The sequence below is a fragment of the Mus caroli genome, chromosome 15, assembly GCF_900094665.2.
Source record: "Mus caroli chromosome 15, CAROLI_EIJ_v1.1, whole genome shotgun sequence".
In the NCBI taxonomy this organism is placed as follows: domain Eukaryota; kingdom Metazoa; phylum Chordata; class Mammalia; order Rodentia; family Muridae; genus Mus; species Mus caroli.
Genome location: NC_034584.1, coordinates 47698114 through 47723905, shown reverse-complemented (window position 1 = coordinate 47723905; position 25792 = coordinate 47698114). Strand labels below are relative to the sequence as shown.

General features: G+C 41.1%; 1 protein-coding gene and 1 long non-coding RNA gene across 5 annotated transcripts in view; one reads left to right on the top strand and one right to left on the bottom strand.

The window, feature by feature from the left end:
* The window catches only part of Samd12 (sterile alpha motif domain containing 12), a 439438-nt gene extending 416077 nt beyond the window's left edge, over nucleotides 1-23361 (top strand). For all 4 annotated transcript variants that reach the window (XM_021183955.2, XM_029469730.1, XM_021183956.2 and 1 more), the window contains one exon: nucleotides 14959-23361. In XM_021183955.2, coding sequence (XP_021039614.1) covers nucleotides 14959-14981 — 23 coding nt within the window. In that variant the 3' untranslated portion in view covers nucleotides 14982-23361. The remainder of the gene's footprint in view (nucleotides 1-14958) is intronic.
* On the bottom strand, nucleotides 3977-9787 carry LOC115029404. Its single transcript, XR_003834960.1, has 3 exons — nucleotides 9761-9787; nucleotides 5287-5468; nucleotides 3977-4792 (listed from the first exon to the last, which is right to left on the bottom strand). It is a non-coding gene; the product is annotated as an uncharacterized LOC115029404 (long non-coding RNA).
* Nucleotides 23362-25792: the final 2431 nt, after the last annotated feature.

Below are 25792 nucleotides of genomic sequence, written 5' to 3'. Positions count from 1 at the left end.
GTATTGGGGCCTTTTTGGATAGCATTGGAAATGTAAATGAGGAAAATACCTAATAAAAAAATTAATTCAAAAAAAATAAACTATAAAAAAAATGAAATGGGAATAATTTAAATTACTAATGTGTGGCGGTGCTTGAGGGCAGGAGTAGATTTGGGGAAGGTTTCCCTAACTGTCATTTTAAGATAGTACATGAAGCATTCCTTGGCATCTTGCAGAAGTAAGTCATAGTTTTACCCTGTATTGGTCATTGAGTGCTAAGTGTGCCAGGGGTTTCCTATCCTTTCCCTTGCCTGCGCCAGTGCCATGTAGGGAAAGCACAGGCAGCAGCAAAGGTCAGCTTCCCTAATCTTTACTACCATGGCCAAGGTAGGAGCAGAGTCCCCAGACTGTCTCTGCTATAACATGAGGATTCCGTCACTTCTTACATGGTCCTTTTCAGATGTACCATGTTCACGTGTCGAAAAGACTATACTATGTAACTAGGGCTGGAACTTAGATGTGTACAATACAGTACCCTTCTCCTTGGAGTTTCTTTAACTAGAAGAGCTATTTGGCAGAATTCCTTATCATAACTGTAAACATCAATGAGTATACCTCAACTTCCTCATGCCTCAGGAATCTTGCCCTTACTTATGTACAGGACATTGTACGTCATGGACTCAGTGTGAATGTGTCTCAGTGCACCAAGAACTGCCTGAGGATAAGAGAAAGGGTTATGTGACATTCCTTTTTCATGTATCCAGTGTTTAGTATGGTACCTGAGATGGCAATCAAGAAATGACATTAAGGCTATAAGAAGTAGTACATGACTCAGTCCCAGCCTTGTGAAGCAGAGACAGTAGACTCATGAGTTCAAGCACAGCCTATGCTATATAGAAAAATTGTAGGAAGGACAGAAAGAAGGGAGAAAACCGTGTTGGAGGGCATGGAGCTCAATGGTCAGTTGCACTGTGGATGAAAATAAAGTTTATTCTATCTATTCATTCAACAGAATGAATAGGTGTACAGAGTTCCAGAGCAGATCAAGGAGGCTTTAGCAAGAATATGTGACATCTTCTTGGCTATAAACAGATTATCTCAGCTGTCCTTGTAAGAAAGGTAAAACTAGGCAGAGAAGCATAGAAGGAAGCAGAGGTTGGCATTTAACCAACTTCTCTATGATGTATTGTGGTGAAGGCCAAGTAAAGATGTTGAGGTATTCTGGGCTGGAGAGATCACTCAGTGGTCCAGAGTTCTTACATCGCTTCTGCAGGATCTGAGTTCAGTACCCAGCACTCATGTCAGACAGCTCATACCCACCTATAACGAATTCCAGTCCATGTGACCTCCATACATATACTGGTACAGCCGTACATGTCATATGTTTATAGGTGACTTCTTGGGATTCAATAATATATCAGGAGTCTTGTCCCTAGAAAAATTGATTCTCCCACTCAGAAACCACTGGTTGCCTGTAGCCAACTCTTCATTCAGTGGTGAAACCTTGTGAAATACCCCAACCCCCATCAACAATGACATGACTGGTGTGGTCATCTGCAAATTTTGTTTACACAAAATATTGTTGAGATTTCATGAGTGTACCATCCCTGTACTGTCCAGAATACACTATCTCATGACTGGTACCCTGGTCCTCTCGCTCTTACCATCTTCTTGCCCCACTCTTCAGTGGTGTTCCCTGAGCCTTAGGCATACAAGATTTATTGTAGATGCACCAACTTGAGATGCGCTCCCCAGAGTATTTTATTCTTTGCATTTTGACCAGGTGTTCATCTCTATAGTAAGATGCTCTGCTTTGAGCAGAACAGGAAGATGGTCCAGGCAGCTTCCCATTAGGAAATTATACTTAGGCTTAACAAGTACATGTACGGTGGGTTACCATATGTGCTTAAGCACAGCACTGAGAAGGAAGAATCAGGTGGACCTTTGGGAGTTAAGGCCAGCCTGTTCACATAATGAGTTCCAGGCCAGTCAGAGCTATAATATAGAGTAAGACCCCATCTTGGACCAAAGAGTGCTATCCTGGAGCCGCAAAGATGGGTCAGCCACTAAGCACACACTCATCTTCCAGTTCAGTGTTCAGCACCAACACAAGCTGGATCACAACCACTTGTCACACCAGCTCTAAGCACTCCAATGCCCTTCTGGGGCTTTTGTAGGATTTACACTCATGGACACACACACAAATACACCAGGTCTTGTCTGCAATGCTGACCACATTCCTGTGGAAGAAATGCAGTACGTACCCATCTCCAGAATACCACTGCCCACTCCATACCAGCACCATACAAGTAGTACCAATGCACCCCAGCTTCTCTGTGCAAGAGTTCTCCCATTTTGAAGTAGAGCAGATTATCATATCAACCACCAAGCTATGAGGAGGCTTCAAAGGACCCATGTGAACCCCATTTTCGCATGACAGTGTGCCACAAATGTGAGCTGCTGTTATCCCTTCTCTTCTGTGTTCCCTGATTCCCTCATCAAAACAGAGATAATAATAGTAGTTCCCCACCACCACCTCATTTCCTTGGGGCCCTGACAGGCTGAAATGCAATTAAATGTGTGAAAACACTTTGGAAGTTAAACACTGCATGGTAAGGTGGGACAAGGGCCGCTCGCTGCCTATCCTTAGCAGAAAGCTGGTCCCAATTGCCTGGCGCCCAAGTCAGGGAGCTTGAATCTCTGAACTGCTGGCTGCAGGTGTGTGCATGGGAGTAGCTTCTCTGGATGCAGAACGTCAAGGTGAAGGCCTTTGCATTTGACTGGTCCAAGATTATGTAAAGATGGCAAAGAGACATCTAAGTGGGAAATAAATAAGGTTTAAACCCTGCAGCCTCGCAAATCGATGAAATTTCAAACGTCATACTTTTGGACATCTGGGCTCTATTACCTGAAACCCCATTAAAGCTTCAGCTTCATTAATTCTGCGTGGAAACTGGGAAATTGCAAGATCCTGCCGATGGCCACCAGCCAGTTCAAGCAATTAATCACAAAAGTCCCCAAGTAGGTTTGTACTTCAGGCCAAGTGGATTCTTTGAGGGGAAACAGTGTACACAAAAGAAAGTGCCCAATCCACACAGTCTCATAGCAACACACTTTGTAGCTCTGCCCACACAGAGAAATTATCTGTTATCATTAAGACGTCCAAGCCTCATAACTTTTTCCTCAATGGAAATTAATACTCACTATAGTCCAGGGAACATCTCCAAATCTCGTTAACTGTAACACAGACTATAACCTGCTGATTCCAGTATAGACAAACCAAGCCCAGCCCTTTCCTCACCCACAGTGAGTTGTCATGGGGGGGAGAGGGAAGCTTGGGGTCAGTTTGAGCAGAGTGCCTTTTTTTGTTTCCCCATTCTGGTCTGCCTCCACTACTTACATCTGCCCATTGTGTCCAGGTCCCAAAATCAAAGGCCACAGCACAGTAACTTTGGATCCTGGCTTCAGAATTCTGCCAGAGAGACTCCAAGCTGGAACAGCTCATAACAAAGGTTCTATTTCCCCTTAGGTTTCTTGTTTGGTTTTGCCGAGTCCAAGGGGTTTGAGTAAATCTTCTACACTTCAGCATGTTTATAAAGTTGTCCTTAATTACCATTTTGTATATATAGGGATTCTGGGACTGTGTAGGGAAGCAGAGCGGAAGCTTCAGGCCACACTGAAGAGAACAGGCAGGAGGCAGGTGTCACAAGAAGAAAGCTACTGTATGAGTGAAAGCAGAGGGTGTTCCTTTTGCTGGATCACTTTCTTTTCTGAAGCCAGCTTGCTCAATCTCTGTCTTCATTTTCTCCTCTACACTGTAGTAGCAAGTACTTTTATTTACATGTGGACATGCAAATATAAATGAAGTTAAAAATTAAAGCTAGAACTATTTTCCATAAGCTGGAGAGACAGACGGCATGGAGCGTTAAGAGCACTTGCTTCAAATGTGAAAACCTGAGTTCAAATCCCAAGCACCACCATAAAAAGCCAGGCAGGGCACTCACCTACCTCCAATGCTCTAACCACCAATGCTACAGAATGTGGAGCCAGGCAGATCTCTGAGGCTACCTGGACAGACAGACAGTCTAGCCAGTGAGCTAGGTTCAGTCAGAGTCTTGCTGACTTAAAGAAATAAAATGGAAAGTAATAGAGTAGGATACCAGACATCCTCATGTACCCTCCACAGAAGTGCAGGGGTATATGCATCTGCATACACTCATACTATCAGGTATACTATACACACCACCACCATCACTAACACACACACATACACACACACACATACACAATGAACTCTTCACACTTCACTGTGCTCAGTGAACACATACAGCTAATGGCTACTGTATTCCAACAGTTAGAACACTTCAGTCACACACACACACACACACACACACACACACACACACACAAAGCTCAAGCTGCCAGTGAGTTCTACGGCAGGAGGTTGGGAGCCCTCAGACCTTGCTAGAGTGTGGTCCATGTATTAGTAACACTGAGTGGTCCATGTCTTCCTGACACAGGTATCATCCTAGAGAGCTTGTAGAATTCCATGATCAGCAATATGCCATCCTGTGATTCATCACAGATTGAAAGAGAGCACTCGCTACGGTTACCCTCGGCTTTAAGAGTGTGCGCTGATGTTCATCATTGGCTGTCACCTCTGTTTGTTTGCTTCTAGCTTGCATAGCACTGTTCCCTGGAGAGGCTCTTCTAGGCCCTGTTGAGACTACGCACTGAAAGGCGAATCACTAAGCAGCCTTGGAGACTCCCATAGAAGGGTGCTTCTCTCTTTCTCTTGAAAAAGCTTCAGGCACTGGAGAAAAAAAAAGTTTTTTTTAATCATTCCTTTTCTAAAGAAGAGAAATCTTAGGTAAGGGTGCTTTTCTGTAAAAGGCCGTGTTGGATTGGCCAACAGGGAACTCTTGACATTAAGTAAAGTGAAATAGTGCAAACAGGCGGAGAAGAATAGAGGAGCGAATGACAGAAAAAACGCAAGCAGGGAAAAAAGGAAAACCTGAGTTTTCTCAGACAGTTGGCAAGCAGGCAAGCAAGTTGTAAGCTGGGTTACAGAAGCCCGGGGAGAGAAGCCAGGAGATAAACTAGGAAGCGATCCCCCAGGATGTTCCCGGCCAGCTGGCTGATGTTGTAGAAGGGAGTTGCAACAGCCACTGGGATTGAACTTCAAAGTATATTCCTGTGCTCTCTCTTTGATTCATTGTTGCTACTACCACTGGACTGAGTTTTTCTATGGAAGGTTCGGTGGGCTTTTAGCATGGCTGTCAGAGTGCACTGACTTGAGACACTTACCTCTCTGACCAGTGCAAAGGATGGAATCACTGAGGTTAGCCCAGACTAATTGGCTGTACCGATGGCATCCCTGCTGAGAACAGCTGGCTGGATGGTCCTTTCTCCCAGAAGTGCATCATTTCATATTTGTGTGGTACAAGATGATCATCGGCAGCTCTCAGCTGGTATCTGGTTCACTACAGCTGTGCATCAGAGGAGAGTGTTGCTATTCTAGGGGAAGTCATTTCTAAAGACCCAAGGCAATAGATATCCTAAATGCTCATAGACTTTTAGATCGCTACATATAGTGAAACCCCTATCCCACTTCTCAATAGAGAGGAAGAGTGGGCAATCCACCCCAGCTCCTTCCACTCATACATGAAGGAACTGCTAACTTTGCTCATGAAGCTGTCTTCATATTTTCATATGAAAATTCATTCTCTCCTTCTACAAACACATCAAAAGCAACTTTGATATCTCCCACATTTTCCCCCAGGACACAGAAAGAGACAAGAGATGCTTTTTCCCTGAAGAAATTTAAGAGTCATAACAGTTTTCAGAAAGGCAGACTAGACATAATATCAGCCCCTAAAACATGATCAGAAATTCAAATCCATGGTCCTACTCTAAAAGTATTGAATCCAATCCCTCCTATTTGGAGCACAGAAATATGTCCCAAGTTCCCTGAAAGACTTCTACACAACATGAAGTACTTACCTAGGGACAGATATGTTATCAATTGATGCTAGTACATGACACAACAGGTATGAATATAGCGTCATCATATGGATTCGAAACCCCACAAGCCCTATACCATCAAAGCAGTGTAGAACAAACACATCATCCAGTGTCCAAAGGAATATGTGCATGCAGAAGTCTGCAGGAAGCATGAGGTATTAGAAGGATGTGGCATGTCTGGGTCCCTGGGACATTGCATAAGTTAGATAGCTCGCACGATTCTCAAAGCCTACTCTTGCCTGCCCTATTCTACAACCCAGCATTGGATTGCTGCTTTGTATTATATCCAGGATTCTTGTTATTTTGTTATATGAAAAAAAAAAAAACAAACCCAAAGCTATAAACCACATTTTCCCACAGCCTATACCACTTTTCTCTGTCTGAAGGACAAATAACTGCTCTTTAAATACTGGGGGAAAGACGTGGGTGTTTCATGGTCTACTGCCAAACTGGCTTCATGAGCATTACTGTAGCTCTTGTTAAACATATAGCTTTCCAATCTTCCCACTGGACATTCGGAACCAGAGGGAGAGAACTAGACAAAGCAAAAAAATTAGAGAGCTCCCTGAGGTGAGTCTCACGCAGGCAAGTTGGAAGACCTGGGGTGCAAATGTCAGCTTTTAAACCCTGGAAGCAGCAGACACAATTTAACCTGCGTGACTCAAGAGCTGATTTCGGAAAGGTTTGGTTCAGGTTTGTTTTTCCGTGGTCAGACTTGTAAATTTAGGGGATAAAGCAGTGGGTGTGGATCAATGATTAAAGGACTCACTGCTAAAGCGTGAGGACCAGAATCGAGGTAAAGCAGGAGAATGGGTGCACATCTTTAATTCCAGAGCTACTCCGACATGATGGGGAACGCAGAAAAGACAGTCCCCAGAAATTTGGCAGGGAGCTAGCCAGACAGTGCAACCATGGACTGCCCAACCAAGGTGAGAGTCAAGGACTGCCCATTAACTCACACAGCACACACACCATGGCTTATGAGCACTAACCATTCACATAAACACAGTCTCCTCTCTCTCTCTCTCTCTCTCTCACACACACACACACACACACACACACACACATACATGGAGAGAGAGAAAGCAAAAGAGAGAGATTTTGAAAATTCCTTTTAAAAATAAAAATTAATAGCATACTTTTAGTGACACAGTAATTTTGTACATCTATGGGGATACACTGTGATAATCTGAAATGAACACAGAATAATCGAAGCAAGGTAACTAGAATTAGGTGCAGTGACTCCTCAGCCAAATAGTACTGAGTAACAACCAGTTCTACATGTAGTACGAGAGTATAAGAACAAGGCCAGTGTTTTCCCACCCTGCCATGGTCTCACCTTTGCCCTCCTGCCCAGAACAGAGGGAAAAAGAACCGCCCATGCAACTTGATATTTTCAAATATGGGAGAGTTTCCTCCACACCTGAATCCTTCAGAACCCCCCAGAGTCCATGAGGACTGCAGAGTCAGGCAGCAGAAACCCTCTTCCTCTTACCATATCAAGAGCCAGTCAAATTCTAATAGGAAAAGAGAAACTATTGAGTACAGGAATTTGACATGGTGGCAAAAATCCTTCCATCCTGTGTAAGTGTTTATTTCCTATGTAACACTTCTGGAAAAAGCAAGCACCTAAGCATGTCTTAGGCAAATCAAGGGATAGCCTGGCCTAAAGACCACAGCCAGGCCTGGGTCACTTATTTCTATTCCCCTGGCTTTTTTTTCATCTGTAGAATGAAGTTAGCATCCCCATTTACCTTGGTTGCTGCAAAGTAGACCTTGTCCTGAGTGTAATGCTGGGCACACCATGAGTACCTGGCTACTGATACCTTTTACTGATATTGTCATGTCATTTGTAAACTGTATTACTCAAAGATTTCCATGGAAACAAAATACCATCAAATGACATATGTGTGTGTCTATGTGTGTGTGTATGATTTGATGATATATGTGTGTATATATATGCACATATGTGTGTATATATATATATATACATATATATATATATACAAACACATATATTAGACACAGACTTAGTTTAGGAACAGACTTAGTTTAATCATAGAAACTACAAAGTCTCAACATCTATAAGCTTGAGAAACAAAATTATAGTTGCGCTCTGAGTCTGTATCCAAAGGCAGAAGACAACCAGTGTCCTAGCAACAGCCAACAGAAACATGAGTTAATCTGTTACTCAGTCCTTTGCCTGTTCAAGTTTGAGGCCTGTGCACATTATGGAGGGCCATCAGCTTTTCCTAACTTGCCAATGCAAACAGTCATCTCTCACATAAATATCTTTATAGAGACACTAGAATAATGGCTAACTACATATGTGGACACCCTGAAGCTCAGTTTGAGTTGACACAAAAAGCTAACCTTCACAGCATGATGGCTTCCACTTTTCTAGGACACATGAGAAGTTGGTGGATATATATATATATATATATATATAGAGGGTAAAATCTTAAAACTGATTCTTTAATCATATTCTCAGCGAGGGGGTACCCTTTAGTTTCTTGTGGACAAGAGTGGTAGAAATGGAACCAGTACCCCCAAAACCACATACCTGATAGCAAAGCTTAGCTTTAAGGTTACATACATCACCTTTTGTCCTCTCCTTATGGTGTAACTTCTTCCAAACGTACCAATTAATTGAGCGAACCTGTCCAAATTATCCAACCTTGATTTTTCTAATGGCATGCCTGTGAGGGCTCTAGAAGTTAGGAATGATTTGGTTTTAAAGGTTTTGATTGCATTGAATATAAAAATCAAATAAGATGAGAAAATGATGGCTGGAAGAGGGGTTTGAAATTCACCTCCTTTCCTGTGCAGACAAGCAGCCCTCTTAGGTTGGTTTTTATCTTGACCTATTTTGAGAGTGATATATTTGGCTCACAACCAAGAATAGAAAATAAGCAAAGATCTGTGTCTGCTAAAGCAACCTTGGCACATTTGACATTTCAAGCTGGAGAAATCTTTCTTGGGGAACGAACTCTACGCATTCTGAGGTGTTTAGCAGTGTCTTGACCTCCACTCGCTAGATGGTAGTAGTAACCTCCATGAGTAATGACTGGAAATGTCTTCCACACAGTGCCAGTTGTCCCTCATGGAACAAAACCTGTACTCATTTGAGAACCATTACAGCCAAGCTATGAAAGACTATAAACTGTTAAAAGAGAAATGAGCTACCTTTCTGTGGGTAAAACACTTCTACAGCACCCCATAGCTAGGATTTGTGTTTAATGAAAACTCGTTTACACAACACAATTACATGTTTCTCTCCTCTATTCCTATTGGGGTTAGAGATTATTTTTTCCTAACATGCAGTCCATCTTACAGTCAGTGGTTAGAGCAGATCTGGTTTCTGGCCTCAGCCCTATGCATTCTACCCACAGGGCAGTGACAAACTCATGTACCTGCCCTCCTCTCTCAGGTGATTATGGAGAGCCCTGAAATGGGACTGGTGTTCCAGCCAATGATTGTCTATAAAATCTTAGTAACCCACAGTGCTTGCTCAGTAAATCTTATACCTGCTTACTGGCTGTTATTTTGGGCAACTGCAGCACTAACTCACACCTGATACAAATTACAAAAACATATCCAGATGCAATTCAGGCCCACCCCACCCCCAAAGACCTCTAACTTAACTTGCCTGAAAAACACATTCTTTCATGAAGACATGTCCTTTTTTTTCTGAATAGAAGACTTTCCCGGGGAGAAGTCTTGTTTGTTCCTTTCCCATCATGAGATGTGGACTTACCTGACATCTTTCCTCTGAACATGCCCAGCCTTCTTCCTTTGTTGCTGGGGTGAGAGGAGGTAACCCTGAACACTTAACTCCAAAAATCTGTTCCCGAGCCTTCTGCCAAGTTGCCTGTTGCCTGCCAGGCAAGTCACGGCCTGCCTTTGAAGTGTCAGAACCTCCCTTTATCAGGCAACTGTCTGAATGTCTGCTCTAATCTGGAGGAGAGTGGAACCAGAGTAGAGGGACTGTGGCCTGGAAGGTGGCAGGAGAGTGCAAAGGCCTGACATATGGGCATTCTGTTTCTTTTCCTAGCCTTTGAACATGGAGATATTTGTGTCTCTGATTTTCAATGGAACTTTCGGAACTTTGACAATAATAAAACAGTAGGCCCTCATCAGTTCTTTTTTACTTGCTAAGCATGGTGTCACATGCCTTTCCTATGAGCTCATTTTGTCATCAAGGCAACCCAGTGAGGTGGGGAGTGCATTATCTATTTTAAAAATGAAGCAACAACTAAGTTTTGGGAAAAAAAGATTTGTGGTTTTTACATCACATAGCTGGTCTATGATGAGCCTGGGAAGTGAGCAGAGATCAGCCAGAACCCATGTACTGACCAATGCTCTCAATCGCTGGGTTTGAGAGCTCCGATATTTATCCCATACTCTGGACTAAATGCAATTGAGTCCAAGTGTGCAAACTCAATTGCTAGATTTTAAAAAAATGAGTCTTCATCAACATCATATCCATCAAAATTTTACAATTATACATTAAGCACTTACTATATATCTGATACTACATAATGTTTAAATAAAACTCAGAGAAGATATGGCAGCATCCTCAAAAGGCCTCAGGAGGAGGCTGAGGTATTGCTTAGTGGTAAGATGCTTGGTAGGCACATACAAGTCCCGGAGTTTAGAAAGCGGGGGTGGAGGTGATAATTATATTAAATAAAGGGTTTATAGGGGATTTGGTGATAGAAGTTTCAGAAGCCATACTATCACACAGGATGGAGTTCTTGACTATATCTAGAAAGAGGGAAAAGTTTATAAAGAATGTGATTCCTGGAGAAGAACATCCTAAAAGATAGAGAAGTTAGTATTCATGGTGTCAGAGGTATAAAAAGATAACATCTGAAAGAAAAAAGAGAAGGTACAACATAGGCCAGAATCTTTGTGGTGAAATGAGGAGCTATAAGGATTCTAGAATAGCTGGCACACAGGGGCTGGAGCCCAAAGCAAGTACCGTATGAAAGATAGCCCGCTTCCCACTGAACAGAGCCGAAGGTGCCAAACACAAAGTGCCATTTTCCATTTGAATAAATGTAGCATTTTTTTTCAGTTTTATTTTAATTTTGTTTTGTTTTGTTTTTGTTTTTGAGACTAGGTCGCATATAGGCTGGCCCAACCCTCAAATTTACTATATAGTCAGGAATGACCTTGAACTTCTGATCTTCCTGTCACCCCTCTCTGTGAGATTATAGATGTCTACTTCCACGCTGGGTTTATGCAGTGCTGGGGATTGGAACCGGGGCTTCGTTAATAGCAGGCAAGCTACTGTGCCAACTGAGCTATAATTCTAAGCCCCATTCATGTCAAGGACACACGGGAGTATGTATCTTATGTTTGTGCACACGCACACGCGTACACACACACACACATGCACGTGTGAAGACCAGAGGTTGGAGTTGCATGTCTTTTTACTGGGTTTTTTTTTTTTCATCATATTTGTGAGTCAGGGTCTCACTGAACCTGGATCTCATAGATTAGATAAACTGGTTGGCCAGTGAGCTCCAGGGATCCTCCTGCCTCCGACCTCTCAGCATTGAATTGATAGACGTACACCATATACCCAGCAGTTAATCATTTTTTGTTTTTGTTTTTGAAAAAAAGGTTTCACTGTGTAGCACTGGCTGGCCTGGAATTTGCTCTATGGAGGAGGCTAGCCTCAAACTCATAGATACCCACCTGCCTCTGCCTTCTGAGTATTGAGATTACAGATATGCACCATTATGCCTAAAAACGAACTCAGCTGTGTAGGAGTTGGGCCACTGAACTCAGGTCTTCATGCTTAAATGCCAAATACGTTATCCACTGAGCCACTGCCCCGGCTCCCTACAAGCTATTTTGTTTGGTTTTTGTTGTGTTGGGTTTTGCGTTGTTTTCAAAGACAAGGTTTCTCTGTAACAGCCCTTGTGTCCTAGTATTTGCTCTGTAGACCAGACTGCCTCTGCAATTCTGGGATTAAAGGTGTGTACCACACACCTGAGGTACGTTCAGAGTTTAATATAACTGAGTACAATCTATATCCGACTTGAGTAGGTACTGACTTCTTGTTCCCACTGAACCTAGTGCAACATGATGAGTCCATTAAGAAACACCAAATGCTAACGGCAAGAAGCATCAGTGAACAATGGAGGCTGACCTTATGTAAAGATATAAAAGATGTAAAAGATGACATGATGCCACAATGTACTTCCTTCTTTGTCCATTTCTTCCCTCACAAATCAGGCATATGATAGTCATATCCAAACGTCTTGTCAATCCTGAAAACACTAATACTTCTATGGCCTCTACTGCCTTGTATGTTCATCTTCTATAAGAACGCCTCACTGTTCTTGCTGGTATAAATTCATTTCTATTCAAATTTTCTAACCCCACCTACCATCATCTTTCATTTTGCTGAATGTGTGTAAATATGTGCTTGTGGATAAATAAAGAATTTCACTAGAGGGTGCAAGGGGGATGATGACTGCTCTGGGCAATTGTAATTTCTATTTTCAATGCATTACACTTTTATGTCACTAGAGTAGAGCACGCATATCTCTGAATAGAAGTTGGACCCTTGTGATCTGTATTACCTTAGCCCAGTAATGCTAAGGGCCTTGATTTCCTTGTTGGTGAAATGGGCAGGTTTCTTCTTTCCCTAAGATCAGTCCTGGACACTGAAGTTGAAAAAGCATTGAAGTTTAATAGGCTAAGATTCCATCCAGGAATACAAATTAGACACATCTGCTCTCTATGAACATGGACACCCATGTGGACAACACAGCTCTTTGGATGATATACCTAACTGCAATTTCCCTACAAAGGTATAAATATTATAACTCAGCTTATACTAGGACACACGGGCTGTTAAACAGAGAAACCTTGTCTTTGAAAGCAATGCAAAACACAACAGAACAAAAAACAACTCAGAGCTTAATTTTTAACTGTCATTATTCCTGTTCAAATTTTATTTTGTTGGCTTTTTTCCAAGGACATACATCTCCCAGATCTGATTGTAAGAACAGCCTCAAGAATACTATGCTCTGCTGTGTTGGTTTGCATGAAATCTATGCTGTGTTTCCTTGTAGCTAGATAGACCTGGATATTTTCCCCCATGTTAGTCTCTTCTCTCTCTCTCTCTCTCTCTCTCTCTCTCTCTCTCTCTCTCTCTCTCTCTCTCTTCCTCTCTGTCAATGGAGTCAATTGCTTAAACATTAGACATATACAAGTGCCAGAGTTTAAAAGGTGGGAGATAATATATTAAATAAAGGGCTTATTGGGGATTTAATGATAGAAGTTTAAGAAGCCATACTATCACATAGGGTGGAGTTCTTGACTGTGTCTAGAAAGCAGGGAAAGTTCATAAAACTGTGTGAAAGTATACAGTATTATTTTTCTAGGAAATAATGGTGAGAGCCAACTCCCAGGATCCATTAGTGAATCACTGCTCAGGAGTGTACACATAGTGAGCTTAATTTTCTTACTGTTTTTCAAAACATTTAAATAACATTAGTAGCACTTTTCCCATTTTCATTTACTGTTCATTTATTATAAATACATGCATATATTTTGTATACATATACATTTTATATACACATGCATATATTATGTTGTGCATTACAGCATATGTAACTTTATACTATTGATATATAATCATCATAATTAATCTTATTTTAATGCTCATGTAATCATCATACCATAATTTACTTAGCTTAAGTCCCAACAATAGACATGTTTTGATTTTCTTCTGTAGTATAAATAATCTCTAAGTTACAGGTTTTTGCTTGTAGCTCCCTGTATCTTTTCTATTTTACCTTGGGGTACCCTGTTAGGAATGAGATCACTAGATTAGGGGATATAAATTTTTAATGATTTTTAAATAAATGGATGTTATTTTTCCAGCTTACAATGCCATGAGCAACATATTAACATTCTAGTCACATTACAACCTTATCAGAAGTTTGTGTTACTATTTGATATTTAATACACTTACAAGAGGACCTTTTGTTTTGCATTCTTCTCACCAATAACAAGTTTTAATCAAATGCTTGCTTACAAATTGTGTATCTTCTCATATTTTGTAAAGCCACCTGGACTCAAAAAACCTATGGATGTGCCTTTTCTATCAATAACCCCTGCTGTTGCCCAATTATTTTATGTAGTAAATAAAACCAGTGTTCAATTTTTAGAAAAAGTCTTCTTGTATGCTCATAATAATGACTTATTGAGGACCTGTATATGATGAACTGTAGGCAGTAGCCAGATAAAATAATGGGGAAATTAGAAAACTAAAATGAGGATAATATATCTAGTCCAGAATTCTAAATGTCCAAAGCAGGACTAACATGCAAATAGTTCAATCTCTAGTCGGATTTGAATGGCTTTTTCTTTCTAGCCCCAAATCTCACTCATTTTTCAATGTGCAAACTCGGGAGTTCTTAATCATCTGCTTCTTGTATTTTCCCCCTTGGTTTCATTCAAGGATTCCTAAGGAATGAAATCACACAGACACACACACTCAAACACAGACACACACACATACATACACAATGTCTTGCACCATTTCCAGCCTCATAGTGCCTCAGGTCAGTATATGCACATAGCTCTAAAACATGAGATAGATAGAGTCTCTGTTTTTGCCCCCTGTCACGGAACTGAATGCCAAATCAGAGAACCAGCTTTGCCTCCATTTAAAGCAACATTGTCCAGTTCTTGAAATGGACGTCTTCTGTGTTCTGCCAACTAGTACAAGGATCTTTCATGGGTACAAGCCACGACTAATCCATCCTGAATTGAGTAACCCTCATCTTGGCTAGACCTTTCTCTTTGACCTAAGGGTGCTACGGTTTGTTTAAGGTCATTGCTACAAATTGGTATGTCAGATTATAAAGGAAGTAATTAACCATGTCCCCTCCCCCCTCTTTTTCTTTCCCTTCTTCCTTCTTGCAGCCTCAGTGGAGTGTTCTCCATAATCATGCGAGCCTTGCAAGCTGGTGTCCTGTTCCATATGAGCATGGCCTGTTCCCCAGAGAAACACTGACTCATGGCCCTGCCAGAAGAGATCCTTGGAGCACTGACAGATTAACCGGATCAACTGAGAAAATGCCTATTTGGTCAAGATTATGAACATTGTGTGAAAAAAATCTTAGTTTGCTGCAGATTTTCAAATGAGGTGCATAACATACAGTGCCAACTCGTTCCAAGTGGTCATTGGCAAACCATCAGCTGGACATTGGCTTCCAGTTCTCATCACTGTGCATAACTCAAGTTCCCCTTGGGCTCCATCTGTGCCCTTCACTACAAGTCCTGTTTTAGCATGGCAACCACTGGATTATTTCATTAAGTGTGCAGATGGCATGATGTTCTAGAAAAAAATACAAGAGTTCTGCAATCTCAGTGGAAGGGTTCAAAATAGTGTGCCCTGGTAGGAATGTAAACATGTCTAGATTATGTTAGTGACAATTTCCAAAGGTGTTCTCTCCAACGCTGCAGCACTTTATATAAGAACACTACACTGAGATAAAATAGCACATTTGATACATGTAGGACAAGTGTTTTCTCTTTTCTTTATAAGTCTTGTCTTATTTCTGGCTCAGACTGTCCAAAACCAACTCTGCTCCTAATATCCTCACAGTTGTTTGTGGTAGCTCAGTGTAAATATGGCCACAATACTGTTAGACTTCACCTGTTGACACTTAACTGGATACCTGGATTACTTATAGCACAAGGGGAAGTAGACCCAAGTCTGGTGACTGGAATATTTGAAGTCTTGCTTCTTTGTACCTAGGCACAACTTAACACATCACATAAGGACACTCCATATAGGATGCTTCTCTTCGGCTGATGTATACATACCCTTGTCCCATAGAGGAGACCTTCCAAACAAAAAAGAGGATGGCCTTCATTCCATCAAAGACCATTGTGGATTGCTGCCAAGGGCAGCAGGACGCAATCTTCCTTAGTGGTTCCACTTCCACATTTAGGAAATCTTCCCAAGGTCAAGTGTAAGTCACAGATCTGGAGAGAAGCCACAAATGACCTCCACTGTGTGCCAAGAGAAGTAACACCTTCAGCCCACACACGGTTTCTCCCTCAGCATGGAAAGTAGTCTTCCTTTTAATACCTCCTTGAATGTATATATGACTTATTTTTTATTTTAATTCTAAAAACAAAGCACAGTCCTGGGAAACTGGTCCGTTTAGTGATGGTTTACCTGAACACAAGAGAAGTGTTCATTCCTATGGATTGCCCCCTGTGATTCATTAACATTTTACCCCAGAAATAGAAACTTGGCTGAATCAAAAACTCAGCAAAGTATATTATGAGTACTCCTTAACCTAACTCAAGACCAACAGGAATCAAAGACTAATCTTTAAAATAGATGTAACAATCTGAAACCTTCCCATAAGCAACCAAGACATGCCATGTTGTCTCCAAACATTCATTTCCTGTCTCCACTTGTTCCCATTCAAGAAGTGGAGAGAGCTAAGTGTGATACATGAGGGTGTCTCTCTACAGCATGGCTCCTGTCAGGATGTGGGCTAGAGAAGCGACTCCTAATAGGGAAGTCAGAGAAATGATTGTTACCATGAGATCTGAACTTCTTCGCACCAGATCACCATCAGAACTATCTAAGTCACCACAGACCATAATTCTCTAAGAAGCTGGGATTGATAATCCAAACTCAGGCTGCCAACATTCCATTCCTATGACCCATCCATTTTCCTTAGTTACCACAGCAGGGTTTTTGTGCCCTCCATTCCTTCTTTTCATTCAGCAGGCATCTGTTGAGGGACCCAACCATGTGCCAAGAACTGTACTGGGTCCACTCTAGTATATAAGGCATATTCTTCCTACTTCTATTGAATCATTTCTTTTTTTTTTTTTCAAGGACTCTGCTATTTTCCCATAGTGCAAACTGAATTGAGACACCCACACTCATCCCCTCCACCTTGCCACAGAAACATAGAAAAATGTTCATGGCAGACAGCAGGTAGATCTCTTACCTGAATGAGTGGGCAGCTTCAAAGCACATATAGAATTGAGCTAAATGACCAGCTAAGTTGATCAGAGCTTCTCTCAGCAGCTCTTAGATGTTTTCCTTGATGCCCACCCCAGTCCCTATATTTCCATTCTTTCTGTAGACATTACTATTTACCACTATGCTGGATTCTCTGAAATGCCAATTCCATAACTACTCCTAAAGGCCCAGAATTGGTTCTAATGAATCCTATAAATCCTGCCAGGTGCTGAGATATTATAGCTTGGAATTATCAGCGATATTCTGAGACTCCTGCTAACACCCTTGGAAAACTGGACTCACATTATAGTGCAGATGTCCACTAAATGATCATGGGCTATTGCTGCGTTGCCTTTTGTAAAATAATCTGAACAATTAAAAAAGAGTTGCCCCCTTTTTTCCTAAGTCAGAGGAATACTGTAACATTATTGAAAGATAATGGGTAAAGATGGAAATGGGAAAACACAAAATGAAGGTCCTTAAAGAGCCCAGTCAAAAATGGTGTCTCTAAATATGCCTTAACGCTTGGCACAACCTACATATTTGTACTGTTTTCCAAACTGTTGACCTCTGTTTGAAATCTTTGTAGGTTAGGAAACATGGTGGTACAAAAATCTGTGCATGCACTAGCAAAACTAGAAAAAAAAATGAAGAAATGATTTTATTCACAGCCTTCAGCTTCCGTGTTGTATGGAGATGCTTTGTGGGATTGTCCCATGGTTCCTTCTTGCTGTGCTGAGTATGTTGGGGTTGGGGTGTGAGGGTGAAATTTTATCTTCCAGAAATCCAGACCTATCTATGATGAGTTTTGTTTCATAGGTCAAACATATAGGGAGGTAAGGGATAAATTCTTTGATATCTAAAGACTGTAAATCATTGAGGATTAATTTTTCCTTTTACTTAAATGTGTGCTGCCCCTTTTATGAAAAGGCTGACACTCACAACTATACAGGAAAGGCACTCGGGTATGAACTGAAATCAACAATTACCAGGCTCTCCAGGGTGCTGAGGGGATTAGCTCAGTTCAGATCCAGAACTGAATTTAAATATGCAGAGCAAATCATGCCAGTAGCTTGGGACTTGCCTTGGGAGCAATAGGGACCCTATCAACTTTCTTAATGGGATGTGTCTTACCTTTAAATCCCCACCATAGCTCTTTGACATGTATAGCCACCACTTCGATTTCTACCTCCACCACACTGGTAAACAAGCCAGGTTCTCCCCAGAGTCATTCTGCAACTGCCCAAACAAAGGCATACAGTCCTCAGTATTGAGGGAAAACGTGCCATTTTTAACATTGGGGGGGGGGAGGGTCCGTCAAGGATGCCTGTGAATAGAAAGTAAGATAGATCCATCAGATCCACCACACACACCCTAAATGCTTTCTTTGTCTACAAATGCCACATAATTAGTTTTGGATAGCAACAATACAAGTCTCAAGGAAGTAAAGTTTTCAAGACACCCCTAACACTTTTTTTTAATCAAAACCTCTTCCCCACACATTAGCAGCTTTTTTGCAATGTTTTCTTCCCTGTTCTTTAGAGTAATTTTTGCAACTTGACAACTAGACTTAAAGCTGCCATAGACTTAAAATTGTAATCTTTGAAAGTGACAAAAATTCCTTTATTCTTTAAAGGCTGATTCTATTCATCACCTCTCCCACGGCCCCCTCCATCCCACTTTCTGCTTAATGTGTGTGTGATTTTTTTCTTCTCATCTCCTTCTCTTCACATAATGCTGTAAGTATATTTCAAGCATTCTATAAAGAACTCAAACAGAAGCACATAGTCCTCACCACCACCCACGCCCTGACTATTAATCCAGTCTTAAGGTTAGCCTTTATGCCACCCAAGCAGTAGTGGGCCCCCATTTTGATCTCCAGAAAGTCACTCGTCCATGTGGATCATTAAAACAATGTCAGTGGAATTAGAGAGGACAGGCCAGGAGATAGCTCTACTGGAGCACAGCTGAGGACTCGATTTCAAAGACAAGCAAGCCTCCTCCTCAATCTCCTTAGATCTGGGTCTAATCCTGGAGCCAGAGAAAGGTCCTCTGAGCTCTGGTTTATCACTAGACAGAATTCCTAGCAGCTTCAAGATAAAAGAAGGCTGATTCCGTTGCTTTCCTCCAGGGATGATTGTTAACTGGAGTACAGAATACGTCTGAAAGCTCCTGCCAAGGGAAACAGGGACCAAGTGTGCCACCTTTGTTACACTGACTAAAGTGATGTCCATCACTGTAGCTTCAGAGGCAAAATCCTGGGTGAGGATATGGGAAGGGACACACTATTTCCAAACCCTAAAGTGTGTAGCATGAAATCTAGGTGACAAAATGAAAATGGGAGAGACCATCAGGCTGTCCCTGCTTCCCATCAAATGACCAAGAAATGACTTCTACAGAACAGTGGAACCTGCTCATGCAAGGTTTTATAAAGAGGGCATTTCATTGACCCGATAAGGTGGCCCTAGAACCTTAAGCACAGAAGAATCCTCCCATCAAAACCCCCTCCTAATTATTTCAAGCATTAAAGGACACTACAAATCTGCACTGACTACCGTTTAAGTCACTGGTAACAGGACTTATGCCAAATCACAATTCAACTAACACAATGATGCCAAATGTTGGTCTTTTGATATTCTTTTTGATCATATAAAGGTTTTCAAATTTTGAAAATGTTATTTGGAAATTTGGCTCAATCGATTGTTTTATTGTTGTTAATGTTTCAAAATCTTAGAACTTTCTAGTAGCCTTAGAAGGGATCTTAGAAGTGAACCTTTCTGCCTAAACTGTCTAGTGTTTGAATTTCATATCAGCTCAAATGCTCAGAAATCCATTGAGCTGGGCAGTAGTGATAAATCACACATTTTAATCCCAGCACTCAGGAGGCAGAGGCAGATGGATCTCTGAGGCCAGGCTAATCTGCAAAGCAAGGTCCAGAACAGCCAGGCCTTGAGAAACCCTTTCTGGAAAAATCAAGAGAGGGGGCAGGGAGGAGATATTAATGCCACCTTGTTCACTGTCTTTTAGGATTTGATCATTTGGATCAAAGGAAATAAAGAATTAAATCGCAGTTTTTGAATATTAGCATAGACATAACTATCAAAGGTAGAACTCAAGTTCTGATTGGTTTGAAGGAACACACAAATCTGTTTGGTGGAGTTGGATTGAATCACTACCACCCTTCTCAAGTTCTATGAAAATATATTAAAATACTTTATGCTGAAACAAAAATTCTTATTACAATAGATCATTATTTCACTTGGGAAGGAGAAACTAATTTTGCCTCCAATTCAATACCTCTGCACTTTAGAGGTTGCTTCTATCCCACCCACAAACTAAGCATGTTCTGTGGCCTTCTCCTTAGAAGTGACCCCAGCTTCTAAAATACTACAAAGGCCATGAAAAGACCTTTTTAACACACTAGATAGACTCCATGTCATAAATGCAAAAATAGGGTTTGGAATCTGAGAATTGTCATAGTCTTTGGCTTGAAGATTGTTGAATTAAATATTCATATATAACAATCCAACTACATTGGAAACTGACCACAGACTCATGAAGCTTTGGGCAATTTCCATGTCTGAATCCCATACATCTATTCCAAGATAAGCCTGTGTTTCCTCACATAGGAGTTGCAGGGGTGAGGTGTGTGCCAGTTCTTCTACATGTTAAAAAGGTGTCTGTTGGAGCGAGGAGCATAATTAATTTGCGAGTGTTTCCACAGCATGCACAAAGCCCTAAGTTGGATCCCCAGCATCACATAAACTGGTAGAGTGGTACATGCCTCACATGCCAGCACTTGAGAGAGAGGCAAGGGAGAACCAAGAGTTCAAGGTCATCCAGATCTGCATAGCAATTTTGAGGCTAATCTGTACTACATGAGATCCTGTCTCAAGAAAAAAAATTAATCAGTTAAAAAGACCCCTGGTTACTGATGGAAACCTTGAAGGTCATGTTAGTTGCCTCTGGTGGCTATTTATATTCAGATTTCTAGAGTCTTGTCTTTAATCTTCTTTGATTGGTTGGTTGGTTGGTTGGTTGGTTGGTTGGTTGGTTGGTTATTTTTGAAACAGTGCTGGGAATTAAATCCAGGGCTCTGCCATGCTAGACAAGTTTTCTTCTACCCATGAGTCACAGCCGCAAGCCATCTCTTGCATGCTTCTCCCACTCCTACCTCAGATCACTAGCAACCGAAGCCTTAGCTTCTGCAAGGGTTTTTACCCCCCAAGGGGGAAGTAGGACTTCTGCTTGCTTGCACTAGCACGGGACAATGGAGGGGCTCTGCATAGTTTATCTGTCCTCTTTCCTCTCCCAGCCAGAGAGCACTGTGTTCTTAAGAAGGTAATGCTGGAGGAGGCTGGTGCTCAGCTAGTAAAAGAAATTCACATTGCAGAGAACTGAATAAGACCGCCCTTTCATTTGCATTATGCATCTCAGTGGTGACTAGAGCAGAAGAAACCAGTCTGCTGAAAAACCAAGGCAGCTCCAATGTTTTGAAACTAATTCTACCGAAACTCTTACACCACTGAATCACACTACTGTAGTTCTAGTTAATCCGGCTACTTAATATTATTAGGCGCTAAGTTAAATAGCTTTACAAGAAATTTTAGAAAAGATCAATATTGTAACAAAATTACAGATTAGCAGTAAAAAGCATCTGAGAAAAGAAACTATCGATCTGTTGTGGTTTTTATACTTAAGTTATTCTTGGGACTTTGTAGAGATTGGCACTTCGCTGATAAAGGAGAAGAAACTGTTCTGAATTCAAGAATGGTGGACTAATAGCAATTGCCCAGGAGATCTGGGATGCTTTCTGTCCATCAGCAAACAGGGTTGTTTGAGGAGTAGAAGGGGCTAATAGGGAAAGTTGTTTCATAGCACATATCTGTGTATAATTGTCAAGGCAAACTGGGTATGGACCTTGTTAATGATACTATTCCTCATTTTTGGCTTTTTCTTCAATACTCTTAATATCAATCCTACACTCTTGGATTAAAAGAGGAAAAGAAAGAATGAATAGAAACTAAAACATGGTATTTTATGTGTGTGTATGAACACACATACACATGAATAGCTGTACACTCATGCACACACACACATTTTTTTCGAAAATATGGCAAGTAGCCTGAAGAGCCTTTAGTGACAGTATCCACTTGTCCCCACTCCCCCTCTGCAAGGTTCAGAGAACAATGACCTAGTCAGAGATTGGTACAGGCAAAGACTACCAACCTGCAGATTGAGCAAGGCCACAGAACATGTGCCTTAGCATGCTGAGGGCATCAAGAATTACATAAGCATGGTAGATTTATTTTTTAATCGGGAGCTATAGCATGTTAGTATTTGTTCTGGGAAAGAAAGAAGAAAAAAATCATATGGTATGAATTAAACAGAGAGTCTAAGGGAGCTGTTCATTGGTAGATTGCTTGCCTAACACATGTAGGGTCCCCAAGGTTCAGTCTCCAGCACTACAATAATGAAATGGAGAAAAACATCCCACCCTAAAGAATAACACATTCTGAGGGAAGAAATGTGAGTTTTTAAAAAAAAGGGTCATTCTTTGACCAACGGTGACTAAAAAGCACATTTTATAACATAATAGTCTATGGAGATTGTAGACATTATAGCGTCCTTAAGTACATCATTAAAGAAACAGTCTTAACTGTGTTGGTCTTCCAAGGCTTTTTCATTAAATAGGAATTCCCTTATCCACTACCCACAATTGTTCTGCTGGGCTAGTCTTCTTCTTTTTCTTTTCTTTTCTTTTCTTTTCTTTTCTTTTCTTTTCTTTTCTTTTCTTTTCTCTTCTTTTCTTTTCTTTCTTTTTCTCACTTGTTCCTTTCTTTCTTCATTTATTTATTTATTTTTCTCCAGAAAGGGTCCCAGGCCCAGACTTAGAAAGACACAACAACAACTTTCTGTGGCGAAAGCAAGAGTGCCTTTTCCGTTGGATGTCCACATTGCTCCCGGGCTCCACGGTTTCGGATGTCTAGAAACCTTTCTTCTCTAAACATAAGACTTATTGTGCACCACAATTTTGAGCCACCAACTTATGTATCTTGAGCAGCTACCAACTTGCCAACTCCCTTTGGGTCTCCTTTATATTTTCTTAGAATATTTCTTTCTATTTTGGGTTTTCTTCAAGAAGACTGGGAAGGGGCATGATTCTTTTTCAACTGATAAGAGTAAAACTGTACAGATTTCTGCCCACTTGTATCCTTAAGCATGATCTCTATCAGGCTTGAAAATCAGCTTTATCATTTTGTATATTTGACTATTTTGTATTCGGCATTATTCTCTTCCTTATATGCATGGCAATGTATTAAAATGTGGGATTTCTATTACCGTGTAAAAGTGTTTTGATTCTGATTTTCAACATATATTCTTGGCAAAAAAAAATGCATTAAACTTTTCATTTCTATTTTCTTCAGCTCATCAGCTTTGCAGAAGAAAAAAGAAAAGTTAACAGCGCTTCGCTTTCCCTGTGTTAGCTAATGATGCAATTCTTGGTGGAAAATTGTCCTCGATTATGCTGTGTTTCCTGGAGAAATAATGTATATGAGATGAACTGGCAGCCTCCCTCTAGCTCCCAGCACATACAATTCCTGCAGTACTGACTTCCACCAGTCTGATTGCTCTCTCTGTTGAACACTTGAATATTGAGCACAGCTGGACAAAAGTCACAATTCCGTTCATCCTCAGACATGGTAACATATCAGAGAGAGAGGGGACCTAAGATTTTAACTCGTGAGTTTGCTCTTGTGGTCAGGAGTCTTAAATATTCACGGTAGCATGGGTGATGGCATTTTCAAACACCTCCTGTCTGCATTTCTTTCAGGTGGTAACCAAGTATAAGAGATCTGTCTTTGATCAATAGATACTGACTTTGAATAACAACTCCTTCAGATGCCTGGAGTGAGAAGTCAGGCTGTCAGATACATTCAGCATAAGCCCTGATGTTGCCCAGCAAGCATCTAGATACCTTCCTTCCTTGTTCATATATATTAAAGATAACAAATTTTTCACTTAAACTTAAATATTTCCAAAATAGTTAGATGCACCAAATGTCGACAAGAGATGATTTTATCTGCCCTAAATTAATTCCCTTGTATTTTAACCCCCTTGCTTCAATAATACATTTTAATAAACATGTATAGGCAACAGGTTTCGACTATGGATTGCCTCACCAAGAGCTGTAAAAAAAAATAATAATAAAAATAAAAATAAAAGCCTCTTCTCCATACAGGAAAAAGCTCTCAAAAATTCTGCATCACGAGAAGACACCTTGCTTTCTCATGTTTGCTGTGCAAACATTGTTTGCTTCTGCTTTTATTTCCCCACAAAACCCCAGAGTGGAGGTAGAAATCCTCAGAACTCTGTATACATTTTAAGTCCATACAAGTATTTTTCTCTATTTCTCTGTTTGAATACAGGTAATGTGGCAGTCTTGTTGCTAGGTAGTCTCTTTAAAAGATAAGAAACCACAATCCCAAAACAAACTTTCTCATCTTGTTGTTTCTGGGACGACTCATGACCATGACTCCTTCTCTTGCTTCTTCCTTTCCCTCTCTTAAATTGCGCTCTCGCTCTCTCTCTCTCACTCTCTCTCTCTCTCTCTCTCTCTCTCTCTCTCTCTCTGTGTGTGTGTGTGTGTGTGTGTGTGTGTGTGTGTGTGTGCCTGGATACATTTCTCTGCTGTCCCTTCCAATATTTCATCTTCCTCTTTTTCTCTCTCTCTCTCTCCCTCTCTCTCTCTCCCTCTCCCTCTTCCCCTCCCTCTCCCTCTCCCACTCCCTCTCTCTCTCCCATTCCCTCTCTCTCTCCCATCTCATGTCTCCTTCTATCTTTTTAAGGTAGAACACTCATTTAGACTTTTAGCCCCACCACCTGGTCCATCATAACAGCTTAAGAAATGCCAGATGTTTGCTATGGACCCTGACTGCTACACCTTTCTTTGATGCTGGGGAAATTCTGTGGGAGATCAGCCAGGTAAGGTTTGCTCACTAGTTCAGTGTTGGCAAATGTGTTATGGGAGAAGTCAACCACTTCCTGGTTTAGATTTTTAGGACCACTCCATATCTGATACTGTAAACCTGTAAACCTGGCCAAAATTCTATGACTGGGGATGCCATGGGTCCTGATGAGGAAGCTTCATCCATTGTTTTGCTAATCAGACATGATATACCTATCAAGTTGTCTTAAAAAAGAGCTATGTCTATGCTTATGTATTAATGCTACTGTTAAATTTGGTTAGAATGACTTCTTTTTTGCAGTGAGCAGCAGCAACTGCAATGACTCATAACTAGCCACAGTACTGAGAAGAATTGTTGGGTGGTCCACTATAAATGGAGTGTGTATACCATTTTCTCCATAGTTCAAAGAATAATGCAGACTGTTAAGAAGTATATAAGTGGTAGAGGATAGGGTGCAGTATTGTGGAATGCTGCATTCTGGGCATCACATGCTCATTACACCCTTAAATTCATAACCTCTGGGATCCCTTCTATAAGACCTAGACAAGATAGGGCCTGTCAGCATGCTGCCAAGGAGTGAAGAAGGGTTCATGAGGTCCCAACCCTCTATGAAGATTTATAGGGAGTTGACAGTTGTTGAGAAAGGAAGAGACATTTTTCTTCAGTGGTGTAGCCAATGATACAGTGCTCCTGCTCCTGTCAAAATTCTTTCACCCATGCTCGTAAAATAAACCCTATTGAAACCCATGAGGCCCCATACACCCCTGAGAAGTAGGAAGTGGATGGAAGGCTA